Source organism: Gracilinanus agilis, chromosome 1 (assembly GCF_016433145.1).
Source record: "Gracilinanus agilis isolate LMUSP501 chromosome 1, AgileGrace, whole genome shotgun sequence".
Classification (NCBI taxonomy): Eukaryota; Metazoa; Chordata; class Mammalia; order Didelphimorphia; family Didelphidae; genus Gracilinanus; species Gracilinanus agilis.
Window position 1 is genome coordinate 765,047,582 of NC_058130.1, and position 23,738 is coordinate 765,071,319.

The window sequence follows — 23,738 nt, forward strand, 5'->3', positions numbered from 1 at the left end:
CAAACATGATTGGCTTAGTAAAGTCCATAACAGAGAGAATATTAACACAGTTTAAGGAATTAAATCAGATACTGAAGTATTTCTAAATAATTTGCTTTGACGGCATCAAGTAAAACTCCTCTGCCTTCCTATGCCTGTCAAAGAGGAAGCAAAATTATCACACACAAGCATTTTTATAGGTACAAAGAAAAATGGCATCTCTGTAAACAGCATGGCCCATCGATAAAACTTCCAAGTTATCTTTAAATGAAGCTTCTGATTAAGTCTGAGCAATCAGGTCAATACATGTTATGTGTCTGGTGTCCATAAGATCATAGATCTAGAGCTGATGGCCTTTAGATGTCATTTAGATTGTCAATCAATAAATAAACACTTATAAATAAACACTTATTGCTGTGTTCTAGGAATTGTGATATGTTTTGGGCATACAAAGAAAGGAAAGACTTCCTGAACTTAAGGAGATCAGAATGTAATGGGAGAGACAGCAGGCAAACAATTAAGTAAGAACAAGTTATCTACCAGATAAATCTGAGATAGTCACAGACTGAAGGCACCAAGATTAAGGAGGATGAGAAAAGGCTTCTTGTAGAAGATGAGATTTTAGAAGACCCTTGAAGGAAGCCAGGGAAGACAAGAGTCACAGATGTGGAGGAAGGGGATTCCAGGCATGGGGGTAGGTCCAGAATTGGGAGACGGGGTGCCTTGTTTGAGGAAGCCGGTGACACTAGATGCAGAATGTGTGTGTGTGTGTGTGTGTGTGTGTGTGTGTGTGTGTGTGTGTGTGTGTGTGTGTAAAGTTACAAAGGACATTAAATGCCAAAAAAATAATTTTATATTTGATCCTAAAGATGACTGGGAGTGCCTGGAGTTTATTGAGTACATACGAAGAGATGACATCATCAGATCTGTGCTTTGGAAAGTTCATTTTCCAAGTTGAGCTGAGGATGGACTAGGGGAGGGAGAGGCTTGAGTCAGGCAGACTCATCAATAAGCTATGGCAATAGCCAAGGCATGAGGTGATGAGGGTCTATGCCAGGCTAGTAGGAGTGTCAGAGGAGAAAATGGGGAATTTATACCTTCACAAAGGCAGAATTGGAAAAGGTTTGGCAACAGATTGGATGTGGAGGGATAAGAGAATCTGCAAAGTTGAAGATAACCCCTAGGCCGTGAGCCTGGGTGATGAGGAGGCTGGTGGTTTTTTTGACAATAATAGGGAGGAGGTGAGGGTTTCAGGGGAAAGATAGTGGGTTCAGTTTTGTACTGATGTCCAATTTAAAATGTCCAATGGGCAGTTGGAGATGTGAGACTGGAAGTCGGCAGAAAGGGCAGGGCAGGACAGGTAGATTTGAAAATCATCATCATAGAGATTAAATTTGAATCTGGGAGCTGATGAGATCACCAAGGGAAACAATGAAGAGTTTCATGAGGAGAGGACTCAGGACACGTCCATAATTAGTTGGCATGACCAAGTTGAAGAGCCAGCAAAGGAGAACTGAGAAGGTGTACTTAGACAGGAGGAGAACCAGGAGGCAATCAAGTTCAACCTTCCTTACTTTACAATCAAGTAAACTATAGTTACTTAACCTAATTAGCCTAGGTTAAGTGACTTGTCCAGAGTAACCACACAGCTTATATGTGACATAAGATTTAAACTCAAGATTTCTTGGTTCCAAGTCCAATTCTCTAAACACAATCCCACCTAGCCTCCATTCAATATGGCATTTCAGGGACTTGGTTTCTTAAAAATAAAAAACACACATACAAAAGAACCTTCCCATGATCAATAACTGACTTTCAAAAAATGTCTCTTCAAGTCTGTGCCTACATAAGAGCAATAAGGAAAAGCAAAAAATATGGCATAATCCAAGGGTAGCATTAATTAATGGAGGTGAGAGAGGACACGTCTGCATTGTGTGTTCCCACTACAAAACTATTAAAAAGAGCTAGAGAAAAGCTTAGAGAAGTTCCAGGCTTTATGTAGAATCCTAGCTGGTAAGAAGCTTAAAAAATCAGGACTTCTGAAAAGGAAAAACATGTGTCCACTCAAATGTAATTAGACCACATTATTAGCAAATAGCTTATTAAGAGCTATTTATAATCAATGCTGATTTGCAGTAGGAAAAGTGGAAAAAAAAAAACCTCAACCCAACGATGAACTTCAGCCCATCCAAACCAAGAATAATATTTACAAAGGAGTGACTAAGTGAACTTGACAAGTTCACCTGCTCACAAAGCCATCCAGTTTACTGAGACTGTCGGAAAATCACTTGGACATCTATGGGAGGGGCAGTGGCATGGCCATGATAAATAAAATTCTGGAAAAAGCGTTGGAAAATCAATTACTGGTAGGTCTATCTCCAGCCACAAAGAATTGCCAGTTTATCCTTTAGAAGAATCTAACTAAGAGTTAAGTTTATTCTTCCTTTAGTCAATTTGAATGAAAAAAATAATAATTTGACTTCTCAAGAGTCCAACTAACAAACACGGGCAGGTCCTCAAACATGAAAAGATCTGAATTTAGCTTGACTCGGGAAGTAGAGCTCTTTGTTTAAACCTGCTCTGAAAGATGAGCCTTGGTAGTTTCTAAGCAAACGGGTGGATGGACTTTCAGGGTAAATGTTAGGAGAACCATATTGAGGGAGTCCATAGCTAAGGGCCTTTAAACAACAACAACAACAAAACCCAAAACACACAAAATTTTTTTAAAACATATTTCATTTGCCTCTAAACGGAATTTGAAAGAAGTTAGAACAAGCTTGTATTAGATCAAACATTTTAATTTAATTCTACAAATTAATATTGAGACAGCGAAACACTGTCCTGGGTGCAGATCACATCATTTGGGGGTCTTACACAATGAATTGAATCAATTTTATTGACTTACTAGGGAGGAAGAAGAGGTCATAGGATCATAGATTTGAAGCAGTGATGTCAAACTCAGAAACAGGGCCACAAAAATCATACATAAGGATCCTTATAGGCCACATATTGACTTAGAAACCCGCGCAGATTTATATCTTCTTTTCTTAATACATCAACACATTAAACTCAGATGGGAACTACATTTTGATCTGAGTCAGGTCTGTGGATGGCATGTGGTCTGCAGGCTCTACGTTGGACACCTCTGATTTAGAGGGGAGGGGACTTTAGAGACCATTGAGTCCTACCCCTTATTTCACAGATAAAGAAACTGAGGCTGAATGACATCAATTAATTTGCTCAATGACACACATTTTAGTCAGTGTCTGAGGCAAGACTTTTTAATAAATTTTAAATAAATTTTTATCTCATCTAATATAGAATATTTTCAAGAATATAGAATGTAAATAGATAATTTAGCTAGCCAAAAGAACAGACACTTCCATGTACTTTTTTTTAAATTTAGGATTTATTTTTAAATGCTATTTATTTTAATTAAGGATTTATTTTATTTTTATTTTATTTATTTCAATTTAGGATTCATTAAAATAGGATTGAATTTTATATTATTTAGTGAATATTGTATTATTTATATCTTCAGAATTTGGCTTTGTTTATTTTTATCATTTATTTTATTTTAATTTAGGATTTATTAAAATAGGATTGAATTTTATATTATTTAGTGAATATTATTTATATCTTCAGAATTTAGCTTTGTCTTGGCTAAGACTCAATTTCTTAGCATTTTTTTTTAAGAACCTCTGCTGGGTGCTGGGAAACATAGACAAAAACAAAATCACATCCATATAACATGTGTATGTACAGAATAAAGACAAAGGGATTTTTTGAGGAAGGGAAGCAGGGAATGCTAGCCACTGGGGGTGGGATTGGAAAAGTCCCAATGTTGATTTCATCATTTGTTATGACTCAGTTATATTTCATTAGATTCCATATACCAGGATTTATTTAGCCATTCCCCAATAGGCTGATATCTCCTTAGTCTCCAGTTTATTCTTGCTACAAAAAGAACTACAAGAAATACTTTTTACGCACAAGGATCTTTTCCTTCTTCCTTTGGTGTCTTTGGGGATTTCTGTGTAATAGTGATTTTGCTGAGTTAAAACGATGAGTAGTTTAGTGATGTTTTAGGCATAGTTCCAAATTGCTGACCAGAATGGTTAGACTGATTCACAATTATACCAAGAATGCACAAATGTGCTTGTTTTCCTGTGGCCCATCTAACTGTCATTTTCCTTTCTTGTCATCTTTGCCAATACAATGGGTAACAGGTGGAGCCAACTATTGGGAAATGGTTTTTAGAATGATAAATCTGAATTAATTCTTTCTCTATCCTGGAATCTGAGATGTTTACCAGGGAAACTTATTCATAGATATTTTCCCTTTCAATTCCCAGTTTTCCCCAAAGATTTATTTCCCTTCCAATTTTAACTACATTGCTTTTATTTGAGTAAAACCTTTAATTGTCATCTGGTCAAAATTGTACATTTTATCTCATGACCCTCTCAACTCCTTGTTCTGTCATGAAATGTACCCTTATCTATATATCAAAAAAGTAATTTTTTTGTTCCTCTAATTTGATTAATTTATATCTTTGCATATCTTGGTCATATATATACCTTTGGAAATTATTGTGGTATGTGATGAATTGTTGATCTATACCTAATTTTAGCCAGAGTGGATTCCTTTCCTCAGGAACTGGGGTCTTTGGGTTCATCAACCATTATGCTACTGTGCTTGTTTTGTATGGTCTGTATCTACTTATCAATCTTTCTTTTTTTTAACCAGAACTCATCATCTTGATGTTTAACAGTCTGTAGGTGTTTGAGATCTAAAACTGCTAGTCCTCCTTTCTCCTTACTTTTTCATTATAACTTTTAAAAATTCTTGATCTTTTCTCCTTCCAGATGAATTACATTATTTTATTCTGCCTAAAAAATAATTTTTGGTAGTTTGATTGGTACAGCACCAACTAAGTAAATTAATTTGGATAATTTTGCCATTTTTATCATATTGGCAAGACTTTCCTATGGGCAATGATTATTTCCTAATTTTTTAGTACTGTCTTTGTTTCTATTAAAAGTGTTTTGAAGGGGCAGCTGGGTAGCTCAGTGGATTGAGAGTCAGGCCTAGAGATGGGAGGTCCTAGGTTCAAATCCGGCCTCAGACACTTCCCAGCTGTGTGACCGTGGACAAGTCACTTGACCCCCATTGTCCACCCTTATCACCTTCCACCAAGGAGCCAATACACAGAAGTTAAGGATTTAAAAAAAAAAAGGAAAAAAATGTTTTGAAGTTGGATTTGTATAGCTTCTGGGAGTATTTTGGTAGATAAATGTTCAAATATTTGATATATTCTTAGTTATTTTGAATGGAATTTCACTATCTTTTCTTTCTGGGTTTAGATTGGGAATTTCTTGAAAGCAGGGACTGCCTTTTGGCTCTTTTTTTAAGCACAGTGCCTGGCACATATTAGGTGCTTAATAAATATTTGTTGATTTGACTTTTGTTTGTAGGATATAGGAATAGTGATGATCTTGTGGATTAATTTCATATCCTAAAACTTTGCTGAATTTATGGATTATTTCAATTAATTTTTAATTGATTCTTTAGAGTTTCATTTATAAAATGTTTTAGTTTTGTCTCCTCTCTGGTTCTGTCTACTCCCCTAATTTCTGTTTTTTGTCTTATTGTTTAAAGGTGCCACGAATGGCTTAGAATTACAGCTATACTTTCCATGTTGCAATTTACCCTATCTCAGTTTTGATATATCATAGGTCAACATAAGAAATTACATGGGAATTTGGGGGAGAGTTTTGCAGAAGTCGCAGTTGACACATGAAGGCCAGCAGACAACACAAAAAAATTGGAAATTCAGAAATGTATAAAATATGCACAGAATTGTGTATTATCAATATATTTTATCTTTTAATACCATAAACGTACACTATTTCAGTTACTGTAAACATTTCATAAAAGAAAAAAAATTCAGACTTCTTCTTTGGTGTGGAGGGAGGGCCAGAAAATTTTATGTGGGTTTTCTAGATCATGGTGCACTGTGCTCCAAACCCCCAAAATGTGGATGGGATAATCTATTGTCTCTGTTTTATCTAAAGTTATATTGGAATCCTTGACTTCTTTATCTTTTGGTTATATTTTTTTATGTCTAAAAGGGGTACATTGAGGTTCTCTGATATCGTAGTTTTAATGTCTATTTCTTTCTGCAATTTGATTAACTTTTAAGTACTTCATGTATAGGTATTAAACATATTAAACATCAATATTGATTCATTATTGATTGTGACTTTAAATGTAAGGTAGTTTCTTTGTAAAGTAATTTTATCATTTATAAATTTTCCATAGCTGTATCTGAAATCATGATTGCTATCCTTATTTTTTTTGAGTTCAGAAGAAGTAAAATATATATTGCTTAAACCCTTTATTTTAATTTTTTGTGAATCTTTGTGTTTCAAGTATGTTTCTTGTAAGACAGCATATTGTCTGAATTTCCCTGCTCCCGTTGCCAGATTTTTACTTTCTTTTCCTTTTAATTCCCCTTTATACTTCCTACTCTAATATGTATTACCTATAACTATTCTGTTATCTCTCCTACCCTCTCCTACTCCACCACTTCCTATTTCTTCTTTTTAGAGTTCAATGTATTTCTATGCTGCAGTCCTCCCTCTCCCCTTCTCATTCTCTCTCTCTCTCTCTCTCTCTCTCTCTCTCTCTCTCTCTCTCTCTCTCTCTCTCTCTCTCTGTTTTCTCTCTGTTTCTTTTTCTCTGTCTTCCCCTCTTTATAAAACTGAGTTCAAACTTTCTTTGTCCAGTTCAGATGAAAGGGAGGCTCATGGGACCCACTTCCCACCTCTACCACCAAATTTAAGCTCATACATTTCTATTCTATGAGGTAATCATTTTCCTCTTTTGTGTCCTCTTTTCTTCCATGTATAAACTCATCCTTCCTATTTCAATTTCTCTAAGACTATTAAAACATAATTGAACCACACCCAGGCCTTATCTGTCATTCATAGTTTTTTATGATACTTGAAGGTATTAGAATTCTAAGAAGATATTGTATCTTTTCCTATTAGAATGTAAATAATTCATCCCTGTATAAAATGCGTGTACCTTTCTTTATTTCTCTTGTCTTCTACATTTCTATTTCAACGTGTCTACTCAATACTGGCTTTTTGGGGGGTTGGGGGAGTCAAGAATAAGAACTTTTATAAACCCTCTATTTTATTAAAGGAACATTTCCTCCCCTATAGAATACTTTGATTTTATGGCTGGGTTGCTCTTGGTTGTAAAGCCTTTGTCTTTCAGAATATTGTATTCAAGCCTCTCTTCTTATGGTAGCTCTCAAGCTCTGTTTGATCCTGTCTGTGGCTCTTTGGTACCTGAACTATTTCATTTTTGACTGTTTGCAATATATATATATATATTTAAGCTGGAGGCTCTGGGTTTTGGCTATGATGTTCCTGGGTTTTGTAGGGTTTTTTTCTCCCCCAAGAGGTGTCTGGTGGATTCTTCTCATTTTAACTTTGCACTGTAGTTCAAAGAGATCTGGGAAATTTTGGTATGGTTTCCAAGCTTTTTTAGGGGTCATGATTTTCATGCGGTCTAATAATTCTGAGATTCTCCTCAACCTATTTTTTAGGTCAGTTATTTTTCACATTACATTTCTAAAACTTTCTCTCTTTTTAAAACTCAGTCTTTTGATTTTGTTTTGATTTGTGTTTTCTCAATCAGTTAATTTTTTTCTGTTTATTCCATTCTAATTTTCAGTAGAAAATTTGTTCTTAGGTAACTTTTTCTTCTGCCTGTTTTAAGGCATCAATTCTTCTTGCCCTTCTTTCTTCCCTCGTCATTCCATTAACATCTCTTGTTTCTTTTCTTTGGGGGTACTCTTGTAGTCTTTGTAGCCAAGATACTACTTTTCCCTCTGGGGAATCTACTTAGATTTATAGTTATTCTCTTCTGTGGGGCTTACTCCTTGGGCATCTTTCTGTCCAAGACATTTCTACATCGCATCCAACCTTTTCTATGGTTTGTTCATATCACCGAGCTTAGTGTCTGGGTTAAGGACTTATAAATGAATCCAGTGCCCTTCATTCCTGGACAATATGGGCAGGCTCTGCTTGGTCCTGAATGTATTACCTAAAAGTGGGCTCCTTCAAGAGTTGTTTGGTCTTGGGGCAGCTAGGTGGCATAGTGGATAAGAGTACTAGGATTAGAGTCTAGAGTTCTGGGTTCACATCCGACTTTAGGTACTTATTAGCTGGGTGACCTTGGGCAAGTCACTTAATCCCAATTGCCTAATCCTTGTTCTTAGAGATGATACTAGGACATAAAGTAAGGGTTTAAAAAAAGAGTTGTTCGGTCTTGTCTCCGGCGGCATTTTAGGCCCAGTGTGCCTGGATGATGCTTAAGGCCCTTCTTCTACTATGGGCAGGACTCCTGGACCTTCCTGCCTCTGGACCTCTTTCTTCTGCTGCTGTGGGCTCCTGGGCATGCCTCATACTGGATTCTGTTGGGAACTTTTCCCTCATTGCTGCCTTGCCCTGGAGCTACCCCTTTACTGGGCTCTGCCTAGGGACTTTCTCTATAATCCCCTTTGCTTTGAACTTACACCTTCCTGATTTTGGGTCCTTTATTCTATTCATTTGACCATCTAACTCTCTATAGTTTGGCAGCAAAGGGGAGAAAATATATAGGAAGACAACTTAAGGGGATGGCAAGGTCAAATGAAGTTTGAAGTAAGAAAGAAGATGTTAAAACCTGAAATCATTTTTATGTGAAAGGCACCAAGTAATTGAATGAGGACAATAAAAAAGTAGATATTTGAATGTTGTGGGTAAGTGAAGGTATTTCGAATATGGCACTATAAACCTATACTTTTACAAACTTATATAAATGGATCTAAGATGAATACACTCAGCCCTGGTCCTGTTTTTTTCCCCATTCCAAATACCAAAACGATTCACCTTTTCATCTTGTACTAAACTCTCAGTCAACCCAAACCCACAGAAATGTTCCACTGAGTTATGGAGAAGGTCTACCTCTCAAATATGGTAAAAATGTTTTCTAGAAAGTTCTTTTCTATTGACAAGCATCTGCTTGCATGCAATAATATCAATTTCTTCGAGCTTCTATACATCTCCTCTCATCTGAATGATGCTCGAGGAGCTGGGCCAGACTGCTGATCAGTCTAAGTAGGTTTCTTGGCATCCAGCTTTGCCAAGGCGTCAGAATGTGACTAAAGAGTCAAGGAGCAGGACTGTAGTATTGACATTTTAATGCTTCAATTGCTATATTCAGGTCATTATATAGCTTATCCAGATGGCTGGAATCCATAAGCAGTCCATAAGAAATGCTATAAAACATCACATCGTCTGGCCTGAATCTAATTTTTCTTCACATTGTTAACATCTTCCAGGAGATTGTGATGTGAGTTGCCAAGGCTGTTATAGGATTCATTTATTGATGGGATACGGAATGTGCTACACATACCAATGTTTCTGTGACCAATAGGAAAAATTCCTCTGAGAATCTTCAGAACCAACTAAAGACTCAAATCCATGATAAATAGCCTAGTAGAAATCGTGTATGTTTCACCTAATTGAGTTCCTTTCTTCTCTCACATCAATACCTCCTATTCTTTGGTTTGGGGTAACATAATGCCCCCCTTCTGTAGATTAGAGTTTCTTAACCTGTGAAGTTAAAAAAATTAATAATTCTATTTCAATCTAATTGGCTTCCTTTGTAATCCAATATGTTTGACTTTATTTATTTACGATCATTATTCTGAAGAGTCCATAAACTTTACTAGATATCCAAAGAGGGCCATGACACATGTCAAAAATAAAGAAGTCTTATTTTGAGTAGTATTGTAGGCTCTTTGGTTAAGTCAAGTTTAAAGCCATCTGCTGTTCTCTTTCCAGTAACATGAACTCTTTGGCCATGGTATCCCATGGAACAGAGACAAATACAAAATGGCCTTTGTTCTCGTGTGGTTTTCTTTCTTTTTCCTTACTGATAATGGTGTAGTGGCAAAAGAGAGGAAGATGATTCTAAAAATAATACAGTTTTCATATAGTCTGTAAAAATTAATTTAATCATTGTTGATCTAAATGGAAGATTATTGCCAAAAAACAATGGGGTTCTATCCTAATAAGGGTATTGGACCATGTCAGTATGAATACTGATGTTCTTTCTACAAATGAAACCAGAAGACATTCAGAAATTGTGGCTAAACAAGGACAGAAAGGATTGCAGGAGAGAAAATGGACAATTAATGACATAAAATTAAAGTGGTTTTTCATAGACAAATTCATTACAGCTAAGATGAAAAATGAAAATATTAACAGGAAAAAATTTACATTAAACTTCTCTGATAAAGGTCTGATATCCAAGATCTTATAATGAATTGGTTCAAATTCATAAAAACGATAGTCATTTCCCATATAACAAATACTTGAAGGATATTCATATTTCTCAATTATTGATAAATCACATGAAATCTATCAATAAATTTATTGATTGATTTGAGCTATCAATAAATCATGTGAAATCATATCACGTAAAAGTATGCTCCAAATCATTAATAATTATAGAAACTCAGATTAAAGCCACTATAAGGTTCTACCTTATACTCATAAGTTTAGTAAAGTTAACAAAAAAGGAAAATGACCATTACTGGGAAGGCTACTAGAAAAGAGGCATGGCAGTACATTGACGGAGCTGTGGATTGATCCAGCTACTCTAGAAAGCAGTTCGGAATTTTGCCCACATAATTTCTAAAGGCTTATATGCTAAGGAGATCAAAATATAAGAGAAAATATTCCCAGCCCTCGAGTAGCCTGTGTATTCTAACAGAGGCATCCTAGATATCAGTGAGAAGGCTTGGTAGTATTTTGGGGCTGCATGTAACTAGCATGATGTCATCTACAAACAGGGGCAACCACCTGGAGAATAACATTTTTATGAAATTCCTCTTTTTCTTCTCCTTTTTGAAAAAACTCTTCTTTCTGTCTTAGTCACAACTCTAAGACAGAAGGGCATGGGTAGGCAATCCAAGTTAAGTGCCTTGACCAGCTGGGAGGTGTCTGAGGCCAGATTTGAACCTAGGACCTCTCCATTCCAGGCTTGGTGCTCTATTCACCGAGCCATGTAGCTAAGCTAAGCTAAACAATTTCTATAGATGAAGATTTACTCCAGTCAATCTTATTGAGCCAGTTCTTCAGTTTCCAAGCCCTGCCCACGCTTTGGTCTAGGGGACAATTATTATAGCACTGTGGTCTAAAGGGCAGAGTTGGATGGTCGGAGAGGGGTCCATGCTTGGCCAAGTTCAAGTTCGTATCTGGGAAGATGCCTCCCCAGGGCACACTCAGTTCATTTACATGTCGCTGTCAAAATAATACACCATTTAAGAATTCGCCAGTGCCCAGACTTCACTACAACTCTATGATTAACGATGAACTGGACTGCCCTTTGGGTGGCCCAGGCAGACCTCAGTTAGCTTCAGATCTCTTCTTAAAAGGCTGCTTGGTCATGTCTTTTCTTCGCAGTCATTGTAATAATGTGTCCCACATATGGGAAGATGACCCATTTAGTGGTTGGCCCGCTTGGAGTGGTTTGTCTAGTACTAGGGGTTGAGCAGCTCTGGCTTCTTCCTATAATCCTTCCTATAAAGGGGTCCCTTAAATCTTACTTTTAGCCAATTGAATATGGCTGTAAAATGGCTTGCTGGCATTAAGGACACCCTTGATGGCAAGTGAATTGTTTTACATGGATAGAAAATGTGTGCTCTTCGATTCCATGCCATGGAATTCCATGGGAGTCAATGTAGAGGATGACTTGAAATTGAAATATTCATTATAGGGTCACACTCTGAAAGGCAGGGAGGGGAGATCAAAGAAGTCTGGGAGGGGTGGAATGACTGGAGATTTCAGTGTGGACAGAGTTGAGGTACAGGAAGGGTTCAGGGGGAGAAATGGAAAGTCATAGAGAATGATTTCATTGTCCTTGATCATGGAAGTGAAATCCCTGTGGCTGATGAGGAGATCAAGGAGACTGCCATCCCTGTGTGTGGCTGAGATGGAATGAAGGCGTACATCATGGCAGCTCAGAAGGTTGGTCAACTGGAAAGCCAGAGTCTTTGAGAAGACACCCATCTGTGGGTACGGACAATGTCTGAGGGTAAGGGTGGAGATTGAGGAAGAGAGGAAGATGATGAGCTCTGCAGGGGATCCCTTGAGGAAGGCCTGAAAATGACCTGAGGGGGTTGTTCTGAGTGGAGTGAACCAGTATGGTTGGACCATAACATGTGTGGAGGGGACTAAAAGTATTAAGGAGTCTGGAAAGGTAGGTGGTGAAGATCTTTCGATGACAGAGACATTTATGCTCGACACTTAGAAGTTTATATTTACGTATCTTTAAGGTAATAGGGAGCTATTGGAGTTTATTGACTAGAGGGGTGACATGGTCTAACCTGGATGAGCTCTGCATAATCACCTTGGCAGCCAAGGAGTAGATGGGTTGGACTGGAGAGAGACTTAACCCAGGGATATTAATTGGAAAATTAATACAGTAATGAGTGATGATGAAGGCTTATACTAGGATGGCTGGAATGTGAGTAGAGAGAAGAAGATGCACACCAGAGATATTGTGAAAGTAGAAAAAGCCTAACCAGAGTTAATGAGGTTGTTCAGTGGTTAGAGCTGGGCCTGGAATCAGGAAGGCTGGAAGAGTTCAAATCTGGCCCCTAATATTCACTAGCTGTGTGACCCTGGGCAAGTCATGTAACCTCGATTTGTCTTAATCCACTGCAGAAGGAAATGGCAAATCACTCCAGTATCCTTGCCAAGAAAATATCAGATGGGATCTAAAAGAGTTGGACATGACTGAACAACTGAACAACAGCAAGAACTAACTACTTTGCACATATTTCTATTTGTTCACCTTATATATGCTATATTTTTTCTGAAAAAGTTTAATTAATTAATTTAGATTATTTTCCCATGGTTACAAGATTCGTATTCTTTCTTTCCCCTCCTCCCACCCCTACCTCCTCCCCCATAGCCAATGAGCAATTCTACTGGATTTTACATGTGTCATTGATCAAGACCTATTTCCATATTATTGATATTTGCTCTAGAGTGATCGTTTAGAGTCTACATCCCCAATCACATCCCCATCGACCTATGTGATTAAGTAGTTGTTTTTCTTCTGTGTTTCCACTCCCACAGTTCTTTCTCTGGATGTGAATATATGCTGTATGTATTTTTAAATGTACTTGTTTTCTTTCCCATTAGAATGTAAATTCCTTGAGGACAGGGGTTATTTTATTCTTTGAATTTGTATTCTCCAGCCCTTTGCACAGTGCCGGGCACAAAGCAGGCACTTAAAAAATGCTCTATTACTGGGTGGAATCTTGTGTCTATTAAAAAACAAAAGCTGTTTCAAAAGAATATCTTCATAGATCCTATTAAAGGTGTAGAGATAGATTCAAGTTACTTTGAAGAATTAAATGAACTGAATCTTTACAAAGGTACTCACAAAGTAAACTGCTCCAAAGCTTCCATGTCCAATTTCATGTAAACCAACAAAAATGTCTTCAGGATCTTCCTTATAGAACAGGTCTGCTATCTCTGGGTCCTTTGGCACCCCTTTGCGCATGGTGAAGAGTATTACAACCTCCGCTTGTCAATATCCCAAGCAGTTTTCCCCTTCATTGACAAAGGAATTCTGGATAAACCTTCAGCACCTAAAGGGAAACATATTTGATCCATAGGTTATTTCCAGCATATATATATATATATTTCCCCCCAACCAGTTGTTTTAAAAATTACATTAGAGAAGTACAGGTCAAAACTATAATTTTGGGGCAGCTAGGTATAGCTTGGTAGATAAAGAGTCAGACCCAGAGACAGAAGGTGCTGGGTTCAAATGTGACCTCAGACATTTTCTAGCTGTGTAATCCTGGGCAAATCATTTAACCCCCATTCCTTATTCCCCATTGCTCTTTTTGCCTTAAAATCAATACTGAGTCTAAGACAGAAGGTAACGGTTTTAAAAAAACAACCCAACAACTTCCATAGTGTTTTTTTTTCCTCTTAATGTCTTTTGGTTTTTGGACTCTCATTTGTTTTTTAAGCATTCTTTTCTCCTTAAATTCTGAGTTCCAGATTCTCTCCCTCCCTTCTACCACTGAATAAGATATCAATTGTACATGTGAAATCATAGCACGGTTTTAAAAAAAAACAACAAACTACTTTAGTTGAATTATTAGTCAATTAAAGGCATCCTGATAACTAATATTCAGATTTTAGGTAACTCAGTAGTTCTTTATCACTTGCCAGAAAGTGACTTCTGCAATTCTCAAGCTATGTTAATGTAAATTGAAAGAGGCAAGTTGTTCCGTTGCTATGCAAAACATCCTGTTCTCAAGGTTTCTATTAATAAGAGGGTATCACTTTTTGATATTTCCAAATGCTGACTGACCAGCTTATTTGCGCATATTTCTTTCAACTGCACTGTTTTTAAAGGGAAAAAACAAAAACAAAATGTAGCCTCTCACATAATTTGCCATAAACAACTCCAAATGCCTTGGCTTCTTCCCTTTTCAACAGATCTGATCATTTCTATCGCTTTCGCTTTCTCTGAGTTAAAAAAAACAAACAGAACAAAACTGTCCATCATATTGGTTTAATATGCAAATATATAAAATGCAAAAGCCACACATGTCTTTTGCGTCACTGACTAAACAAATTGGGATTTTGACCATGGGCCAATAATGGTGTTTTGGACTTCCTGACCCTACCAAGTTAATCCATGAGTGGGGTAGTGCATAAATATCAAGCCCCAACTTTACCTTCTTACCATGTTCTAGAATAGTGAGGTGACACAACGGATAAGATAACAAATGGATAAGTTCAGTAGGAATTAAGAATTTGGAAGACCTGAGTTTAAATCCTGCCTCAGACATTTAGTATCCGTGTGGTTCTGATTCTGGGCAGGTCACTTAACCGCCCCTTTCAATCAGTTTCCTCATCTATAAAATGGAGATGATAAGAATAACACTTATTTCCCAGGTTGTTGTGAGAATCAACAGAGAACACATATAACCAAAAGCTCTTTGTACACCTTTAAGTGATATAAATGTTTTGTTGTTGTTCTTCAGCTGATTTCCAGTCACGTCTATGTCTTTGTGATCCCATTTGAGGTTTTCTTGGCAAAGATACTGGAATGGTTGGCCATTTCCTTTTCCAGCTCATTTTTTACAAATGAGGAAACTGAAGCACACAGGGTTCAGTGACTTGCCCAGCGCCACACAGCTAGTGTAGAACTTTATCCACTATATCACCTAGGTGTTTTATATAAATGTCAGCTATATGATAGTATAATATCGAAAGACATCAGGAAAGGAAGTTGGGGCATGACAAGATCTTTCTCTGGACTTCCCTTAATACTTGAGTAGATGGGTACAATGGAGTCATCTTGAGTTTTCTCTTACTAGACAGCTATAGAGTCAATAGCCCTTCTCAGGATCTCTCTTCTCTGCCAAAGCCCAGTCCTACCTCCTCTTTTCCTTTCTCTAGTTGTCCTTCTGCTCATCTCCTTCCACTCTGCTTCTAGATCAGTGATTCCCAAAGTGGGCGCCACCGCCCCCTGGTGGGTGCTGCAGCGATCCAGGAGAGCTGTGATGGCCACAGGTGCATTTATCTTTCTTATTAATTGCTATTAAAGTTTTAAAAAAAATTAATTTCCAGGGAGCTAAGTAATATTTTTTTTTCTGGAAAGGGGGTGGTAGGCCAAAAAAGTTTGGGAACCACCATTCTAGATGCTCAGAATTTCTAACTGGTTCTCAGAAAGCGCTTCCTTTTTGTACAAATTTGGTAGGGTATAACAAACAATAGCTTTGATTAATTCAAGAAGATGTATAGACCCCATTCACCCTTAGTTCTGATTGACCTATTCATCTGAAAAATGTTCTTATCCAAGAAAGGAAATTACATTGAAGTCAGGTGGGATAATTGGTAGTCTCACCTTTGCACATTGATATCTTCTTTGGGCATGCAGTTGGTAATGACCTTCCTTAGATTTCTCAAAGCAATTTTTGGGAGGAAATTTTGTGGAGTATTTACTATAAAATAATGTATATTTTAATTGTCTTTGTTCCTGCCCCATTCTCCTACTAAACCATAAGCTCCATGACAGCAAGGATTATGTCTTTATTATTATTAGATATTATTATATCTAAATTGCATCAAATAAAATTATATATCCTTTGGGCCTAAGATATTGCTCTGCAAATAGCAGGTGTTTGATATTTGTTGAATGAAGAAACCATCAATATAGAAGATGGCTCTTCTCTTTCGCCTTCTTCTCAATTCGAGAAATAATTATTAAATGTTTATGTTGTGCCAGGCTCTGTGGTAGGTGCTGGAGATACAATGATCTCTCCCTTCCATTCCTATGCCAGTGATTTTCCTAAAATACAGGTCTGTTGCTATCATCACACCCATACTCAATAAATTCCGGGAGCTTCCTATTACTTCTAGGCTTAATTCTCGTGTTTGATAGTAAAGCCTTTCACAAGCTAGTCCCTTCTTATCCCTTATTTTCCCTCTCCATATTCTCCGGTCCATCTAGCCTGGGCAGCTTGCTCTTCCACACACAGGACACAATTTAATATGAACACAGAGAAGGATAGTATCAGGGCAGCTAGTAAGGGGCAAAGGACAAGTCAGCCAGAAGCTCCTAGGAATGTCTGAGGAGGGCGAGAGCACGAGTAGCTAGGCTGGGCCATCTGGGACTGCAGCCATTTCTCTGGTGGCTCTCTGGAGTACTTCTGACCTGCAACAGGCTATAGTGCCTGGCTAGTTCAGTTGTTTAGAGCACTGAGTCCACGAAGCTTGTGAATCTATTCCATAAACAATCAGGTTTCGTGATCACAGATAGAGGGAAGGCTGGGCTAGATAGAGACTGGACCTGTGATCTCATTGGGATAGACAGTCTCAGCAGAGAAAATGTCTTTTTACCAACATAGTTCAGTTTCTTCTCTGAAGTTTACACTTTTTTGGATCGTGAACTCCTCTGGCAATCTGATGGAGTCGATGGACCCCTCTCCTGAGTCATATTTTAAAATGTGAAAAATAAAATGCATAGAATTAAAAAGGAAACCATTCTGTTGCAGTATAGTTATCAAAATATTAAAAGGACAAGAACACCTTTTTTAGAGTTACCTAGAGCATGGGGACGTTAAGGGAGAGTCCCATGGCCGTACCTGTCAGAGAAAGAACTTGAATCCAAGTATTTCTCGCTCTAAGACATCTCTACCCATTCTACTAGTCTACTTTTCACTTTAGTCCAGTTGTCATTAAAAAAAAAATCTTATCTTTTTCAATCACCAAAAATCTATCATCTGTCGCTCACGCTCCTCTCCCTTTCTTTAGAGAAAGAAAAACAAACCCCCTGATTGCAAACATTTATCATTAAGATAAACGAAATGTCCACATTGGTCATATCAGCCAGTGTCAGCAAACACATCCACAAAATCAACATCACTATAAGAACAAAACGTAAAATCCTAATGGTGTCATCTTATCACATGGGGATGACATTGCAAAAAGGAAGCACAAAAACACTTTTGGTGTTTTTGAGTTTGATCGTGACAGACCAAAAAACCCTCAAAACTCAGACAAACAACATTAAAAAACAAAAAAGGCTGGTTATAGACATTTACGTTTCCCTGGGGAAAATGCATCCCGAGTCACATTCTTCAAATCCCTAGGCAGAGAATTTCCAATAGTTTCCCCTAAAGAAAGCAGAAGCCCTAGCCTGCCAACTTCCTCCAAAACCAAACTCTATTTTGAACTGGCTGGGCTGTTATCTTTAACCTGAAATTAAAAGCCAAACTCTCTGATGCCACAGTCTAAATAAGAGAGGAGAAGGGGTTGTGCTGAAACATGACAGCGGCAGCCAGATTAGGCTAACCATAAACATACACCCTAATTACAATTCATCTCAGTCTCAAAGCTGTCCATAAGAAACCAGAGATGTGTATAGTTTGTGGCCAACAATCATGACCCATCTGCCCAACAGAAGCTTCAAGAACTCTTGCTAATTGCTCACTTTCAGCAAGGGAGCGAACTATGGTATTCTTTTTTTTTTTTAATTCAATGATATTTATTTTCTCAATTACATGTAATAATTTTCCACATATGTTTTCTGAAATATAAAATCCAAATTGTCTCCTTATCTCCCCTTCCTCCCTCATTCCAGAGCTGGCAAGCAATTTGATCTGGGGTGTACATGTATTATCATGAGAAACACAGTTCCATATTGCCCAAAACCGACCCCTCCAAATAAAACCATAAATAAACTAATGTGAAAAATTGTACGCTTTGGATCATACCTTTTTCTTTGTGGCGTAAAGTAGCCTCTCTTGCTTGGACTCATTTCATCATAAATTGGCCATTTTTTCTTTTCCTTCTGTAATAGCCCCAGCTCTCTTTGTTCAGTATACCTATAAGAAGAGAAAGAAAAATCGGAGACGTTAATGACTGAGGAGTTTACAAAAGTAACAATAAAGAGTTCAAATTTCATCTTTGCCTATTGCTTATAGTCCCCACTAATGGCGAGTGGGATGGAGCCACTAGGTATTTGGGGAGCTTGAGCAGAGCCTTAAAGGAAACAAGGGATTTTGTATGGTAGAAGAAGGGAGAGAATGTATTCCAGCCAGGGGAATGTTTGAATAAAGGCACAAGGATAGCAGATGGAAGATGGTATAGAAAAGCAAATATCTGATTTCATTTTTCCTTTCTTGACTCCTCTCCCTGATTCATCCATGAACAAAAATGAAAATTTTAGTTGGGAGAGAAAAGGGAAAGAACTAGAAATATTAGTGTTTTAATTCCAGAATTTGTTTTGTCTCCTTTGAAACCATCACAACTTTGAAACTATGGCTGCAAAATATAATCAATTTAACTGACAATTTAACAGACAGGTAAAACTTTTCAAACTTAAGACCCATGACTTTGAAGCACCAAACTCAGGCAATCGATTTTAGTAAAGAGGTGGAATTGTGAAAAGGAAGCTGGAAAGCTTCTGACATTTATTAGTTGTGTGAAATTAGAAAGGGACATTTATCTCTCTGGGCCTCAGGTTCCCATGCTATAAAATGGGAATAACCTTATAGGTGCTGGGTACAGAGCAAATGACATAAAATGCATATTAATCAATCAACATTTACTGGTATTATATTGGGCAGCTAGGCACAGTGGAAAGTTCTGGGCCTAAAGTCAGGAAGACATCTTTAGTTCATACCTAGCCTCAGACACTTACTGATTGTGCAACCCGGGTCGAGTCACTTAACCCTGTTTGCCTCAGTTTCTTCATCTGTAAGATGAGCTGGAAAAGGAAATGGCAAATCCCTCCAGTATCTTTGCCAAGAAAACCTCAAATGGGATCATGAAGAGTCAGACACGACTATCCAAGGAATGAACAACGACAAAGATGCCCGGCATTGTGCCAAAGGCTGAGGATACTAAAAGAAGCAAAAGAGCCCCTGGCCTCAAGGAACTTCTGATCTAATGGGGGAGACAACATACACACAAATACATACACGACAAGCTAGAGAGAAGATGAATAGAAAATACTGAAGAGAGGGAAGGCACCCAAATTAAGGTTTGGGAAAACTTCCTTTAAGAGATGGGATTTTAGTTGGGACTTAACAGAAGCCAACAATGGTTAAGGGTAAAGTTTTTCCTTTTGGAAAATTTAAATTGCTCACCCCATGAACCTGGTTATTCAGTATATTCTGCCTCAAATGAAATACACTGGTTGTTATGTTAAATGAATCAAAGACTGCTAAACCTCTAACAATGCAGCTTTAAATAAGTTATTAACTAGAATCTTAGGACCTTGATTAACTTCAAATGCATGAGTGGTTCATTCCTAGAAAATAGTTTACTCACAGTAGGAGCGTAAGTCCTTGTATTTATCTTTTCTCCAAATGCTTACTCGAAACATGGCTTTCTTAAAAAACATTACAATTTTTTTCTGTTCTTACACAGTACAGCTACTCCAATTTAAATGGTCCAAAAGGAAATACATTAAACCTTAAAAATCTCAAACCACTTTAGGCTCCTCCGTTTTTCTGCAATATGTTTAAGGCCCATGTGTATTTGACTGATGTCTTTTTGGTTCTCTACAGTTCTAAGAAACATCCTCTCTCCCGTTCCCACTCTACGAAGGAATTAAAATAATCAATTTTAACTTTCCACCAACCCTTCTCTCATGCCCCGGGCTCCATACATATGGACTCACCATTTTTATCTTTAAAAAGACAACATTTGAAGAATTTATTTCAAAGCAAAACAAGATGCACAAAAAATTATTTCCTCCTTCCTTCACACCACATAAGCCCACCGAGAAAATAGAAGGGTGTTAAGAATGGAGTATTCCAGATCTTTTTAGCCATCATTCAAGTGAGTGGCTTATTTGGTCCTGGGTAAGAGATTTTGCCAAGGATGTAGGATCTGAAACCATTCTCTTTACCTTATGATGTTAAGAAACACCAGCCTTCCAATAACATTAATTAACTAAACTATTTTTTCCTCCAAGGTATCCCTATTGAATACCAAGAAAAAAAAAAGCACTTAAAAGTTGGAAGCACACACCTCTCTCTAAAGACTAATTACAAGAAATTTGGACACCAGGTGATCAGTTATTTTGGCCCACAGCAACATAAGAAGATGGTTTGCTAAAAGCATAAAGGGGTTATGATCTGGGTTGTTGGAGAAAGTGTCTACCGTGGATGAAATCAGGAAACCAGGCACTTAGTGAGCTACTTTTTAAGGCTACTCCTGAAGTCAGGAAGACTCATTTTCTTGGGGGCAGCTGGGTGGCTCAGTGGATGGAGAGTCAGGCCTAGAGACGGGAGGTCCTGGGCTCAAATCTAGCTTCAGACACTTCCTAGCTGTGTGACCCTGGGCCAGTCACTTGACCCTCATTGCCTACCCTTACCACTCTTCTGCCTTGGAACCAATACACAGAATTGATTCTAAGGCAGAAAGTAAGGGTTTTTAAAAACAAAACAAAACAAAAACAACTCAATGGGAATATCCATTGGTCCATGAAGCTTTCCCTCCTGCCCCACACAGTAATAATCTTTCCCTCCTGATCCTCTAGCCTTAATCCATGGATTTGTCTTAGGGTGTCTTCCTCCTGGAAGGCTGGATCTGGGTCTCACGGACATTCTGAAAGTTTCCCAGCACTTAGCACAGTGTTCCAGGCCACTCTCGGGATGAAAGCGGTGACTTCGTAGGCAAAAGGATCTCTGAGTCAAGAAACTTCCTCTGCTGATGTAGACAGATGCTGGCTTTGAAAACTTAAAGAGCTGTACCGGGGACACAGAGAGGCTGATGTGTCCAGGGTTATACAGCTGATATGGGTCCGAGGGGGAATGAGGAAGCCCATCTTTTCCTGAGTTTGAGAGCTGTTCTCTCTCTGCGATGCCATGGCTGCCTTACTTTTTACAGCATTTAATAATTACAGTTATATTATTTAATCATAATGTAAAATTTAATAATTATTATTTAATTAGTTTAATGATTAAATATTTAAATTGTATTTTATATTGCTAAATTTAAAATGATTAAACTAAACATTTCTAAATTAAATAACTAAAATTATAGGAATAATCAAATAATAATATTTCACAAAAATAGTCATTATTATTTGAGGGGGGTTGTTTTTAAAATACTTCATTTTGGTGCAATACTGGTAAACATATACTGTACTGTGAATCACCAGTAACACTGAGCTCTTTCTGTTTAGGTAGGGCACTGATAGTGATTTTTCAATGAGTTTGAGCATGGCAATACCTTCAAGAAATTTTTTAAAAAATTATATAACCATAATATTATTAATCATAATACAATTGATGTTATTAGATATCATTATGATTGTATAGCATATAATTATATATTATTTATAATTATTCAGTATTAATTCTATAACTGTGGTATTATATATAACATTCTTAGATATTATTATAATTATATAGTATGTAATAATGCAACCACAATTATTATTTATCATAATTATGAAATATTATTCAGTTACTTCATTTTTTTATTTCTTGAAGCAATTGCTAATGCTCAGACTCCCTGAAAATAATCACCCTTAGGGACCTGCCTGGGCAGGCAAGAGTAGAGTATCACTGGTGATTCTGAATACATTGTGTGATTAACAGTATGGCACCAAAGTAAAATATTTAAAACAAACACAAATAATAATAAAATAATTGTGATTATTTAATAGATGGCTGTTGAGTTCCAAGTGTGAATTTTGAATAGGGGAGAAAACAGCTTTGGTGGTTCTGTCTTCCTTCTACTAGTCTCTAAGTGGCTCTTTTTTTCAAGGTAAGAAAACCACTTTTATGGTATAATATTTCACTTTGAGAGTAACCCAGAGACTGTAGTTGCTTATTAATGTCCAATTATGATCACTGTTTCTACTATGCAAAGACTATTGATGGAGCAAGAGGGTTTCCTTCTGTCATAGGAATTATAACCCAAGAGTATTTATTCTGTCTGGGCCAACCTGTGTGAAAGGATGTGAAGAAGTGATCTAGAATCCATTCACTGGGACTTGACCCAAAGAAAACCAAGATAAGAAACGGACCCAAAGCAAGTTAAAAACTGCCTCACTGGGATCGATGCAAAGCCATTTTCTTCCTCCTTTAAATAATGATGTTTGGGCTGGTGAGGGAAGGAAGGGCTCCTTTGGCCCTATTAAGCCAAGCGCCTGGCATCCTTGCTTCCTCTGATGCTTTGAAATGGGGCTCACCACTTGTAGCTATCAGAGCTTCCACACCAGAGAAAATAAACTGCTCTGCCCAGCAGTCTGTAGTGAATTGGCAGCTACGCTTCCCTGTGCCATCCTCACAGCCTCAGATCAGGACTTGAGGAAGCCTTTGCATAAATTGTGAATGATTCTGAAGAACTCGACCAGCCATGGATGCCTCTCTCTCCTACGGTGGTTTTGTTAGACATCCAATTTCTTAGAGGGGTCAAAAAAGCTTGACTGGTTGAAAATACACGACGACGATTCACTCTTAAGGCAAGGAAGGTCGTCTTCTTAAACAGAACATTAACCCCCACTAAGTGCTCATGGCAAGCCCTGCACCTAACCCCAGTCTATCTTTCCAGCCTCAAATGGACATTATTCTCCCTCCTCTACTCCGGGGTCCAGTCAAACTGGCCCTTTTTTCTGTTCCCTACTCACAACAGTCCATTTCCCATCACTGCACTTCTGAAATGGTCACTCCTCAAGCTTGGAATGTAGCTCTGCCTTATAGAAGAAGTTCCTTCTTCCTTTAAGATGCAGCTTCAGTGGACAGAGTGCTGGACCTGGCGTCAGGAAGACATTTTCCTGAGTTAAAAAAACTAGCTGTGTGACTCTGGGCAAGTCACTTAATCCTGTGTGCCTCTGTTTCCTCATCTGTAAAAAAGGCTAGAGAAGGACACATTCTGAGCTGGATGACTCACAGGTGTCCAAAACAGAACTCTTTTCTGTTTTCTTTTCTGCCAAACCCAATCCTTTTGGAAACTTCCCAGTTGCTGTGGATTCTCTAGTCACATAGGCTCTCAACATCAGCGTCATTCTCAATTCTTTACTCCACGGAGCCAAATCTTGTCATTTCTACACACACAACATCTTTTATATCTGAGCCCTTCTCTCTGTTTGTACAGTCATTACCCTAATTCACCTTTTGTCTACTTCTGCAA

At 37.7% G+C, this 23,738-nt stretch overlaps 1 protein-coding gene across 1 annotated transcript in view; it reads right to left on the reverse strand.

Moving 5' to 3' along the window:
* Positions 1 to 23,250, reverse strand: part of TAOK3 (TAO kinase 3) — a 149,554-nt gene extending 126,304 nt beyond the window's left edge. The window contains exons 1-3 of the mRNA XM_044685447.1: positions 23,236 to 23,250; positions 18,359 to 18,469; positions 13,498 to 13,705 (exon numbers count right to left, since the gene is read on the reverse strand). Coding sequence (XP_044541382.1) covers positions 13,498 to 13,617 — 120 coding nt within the window. The 5' untranslated portion in view covers positions 13,618 to 13,705; positions 18,359 to 18,469; positions 23,236 to 23,250. The remainder of the gene's footprint in view (positions 1 to 13,497; positions 13,706 to 18,358; positions 18,470 to 23,235) is intronic.
* Positions 23,251 to 23,738: the final 488 nt, after the last annotated feature.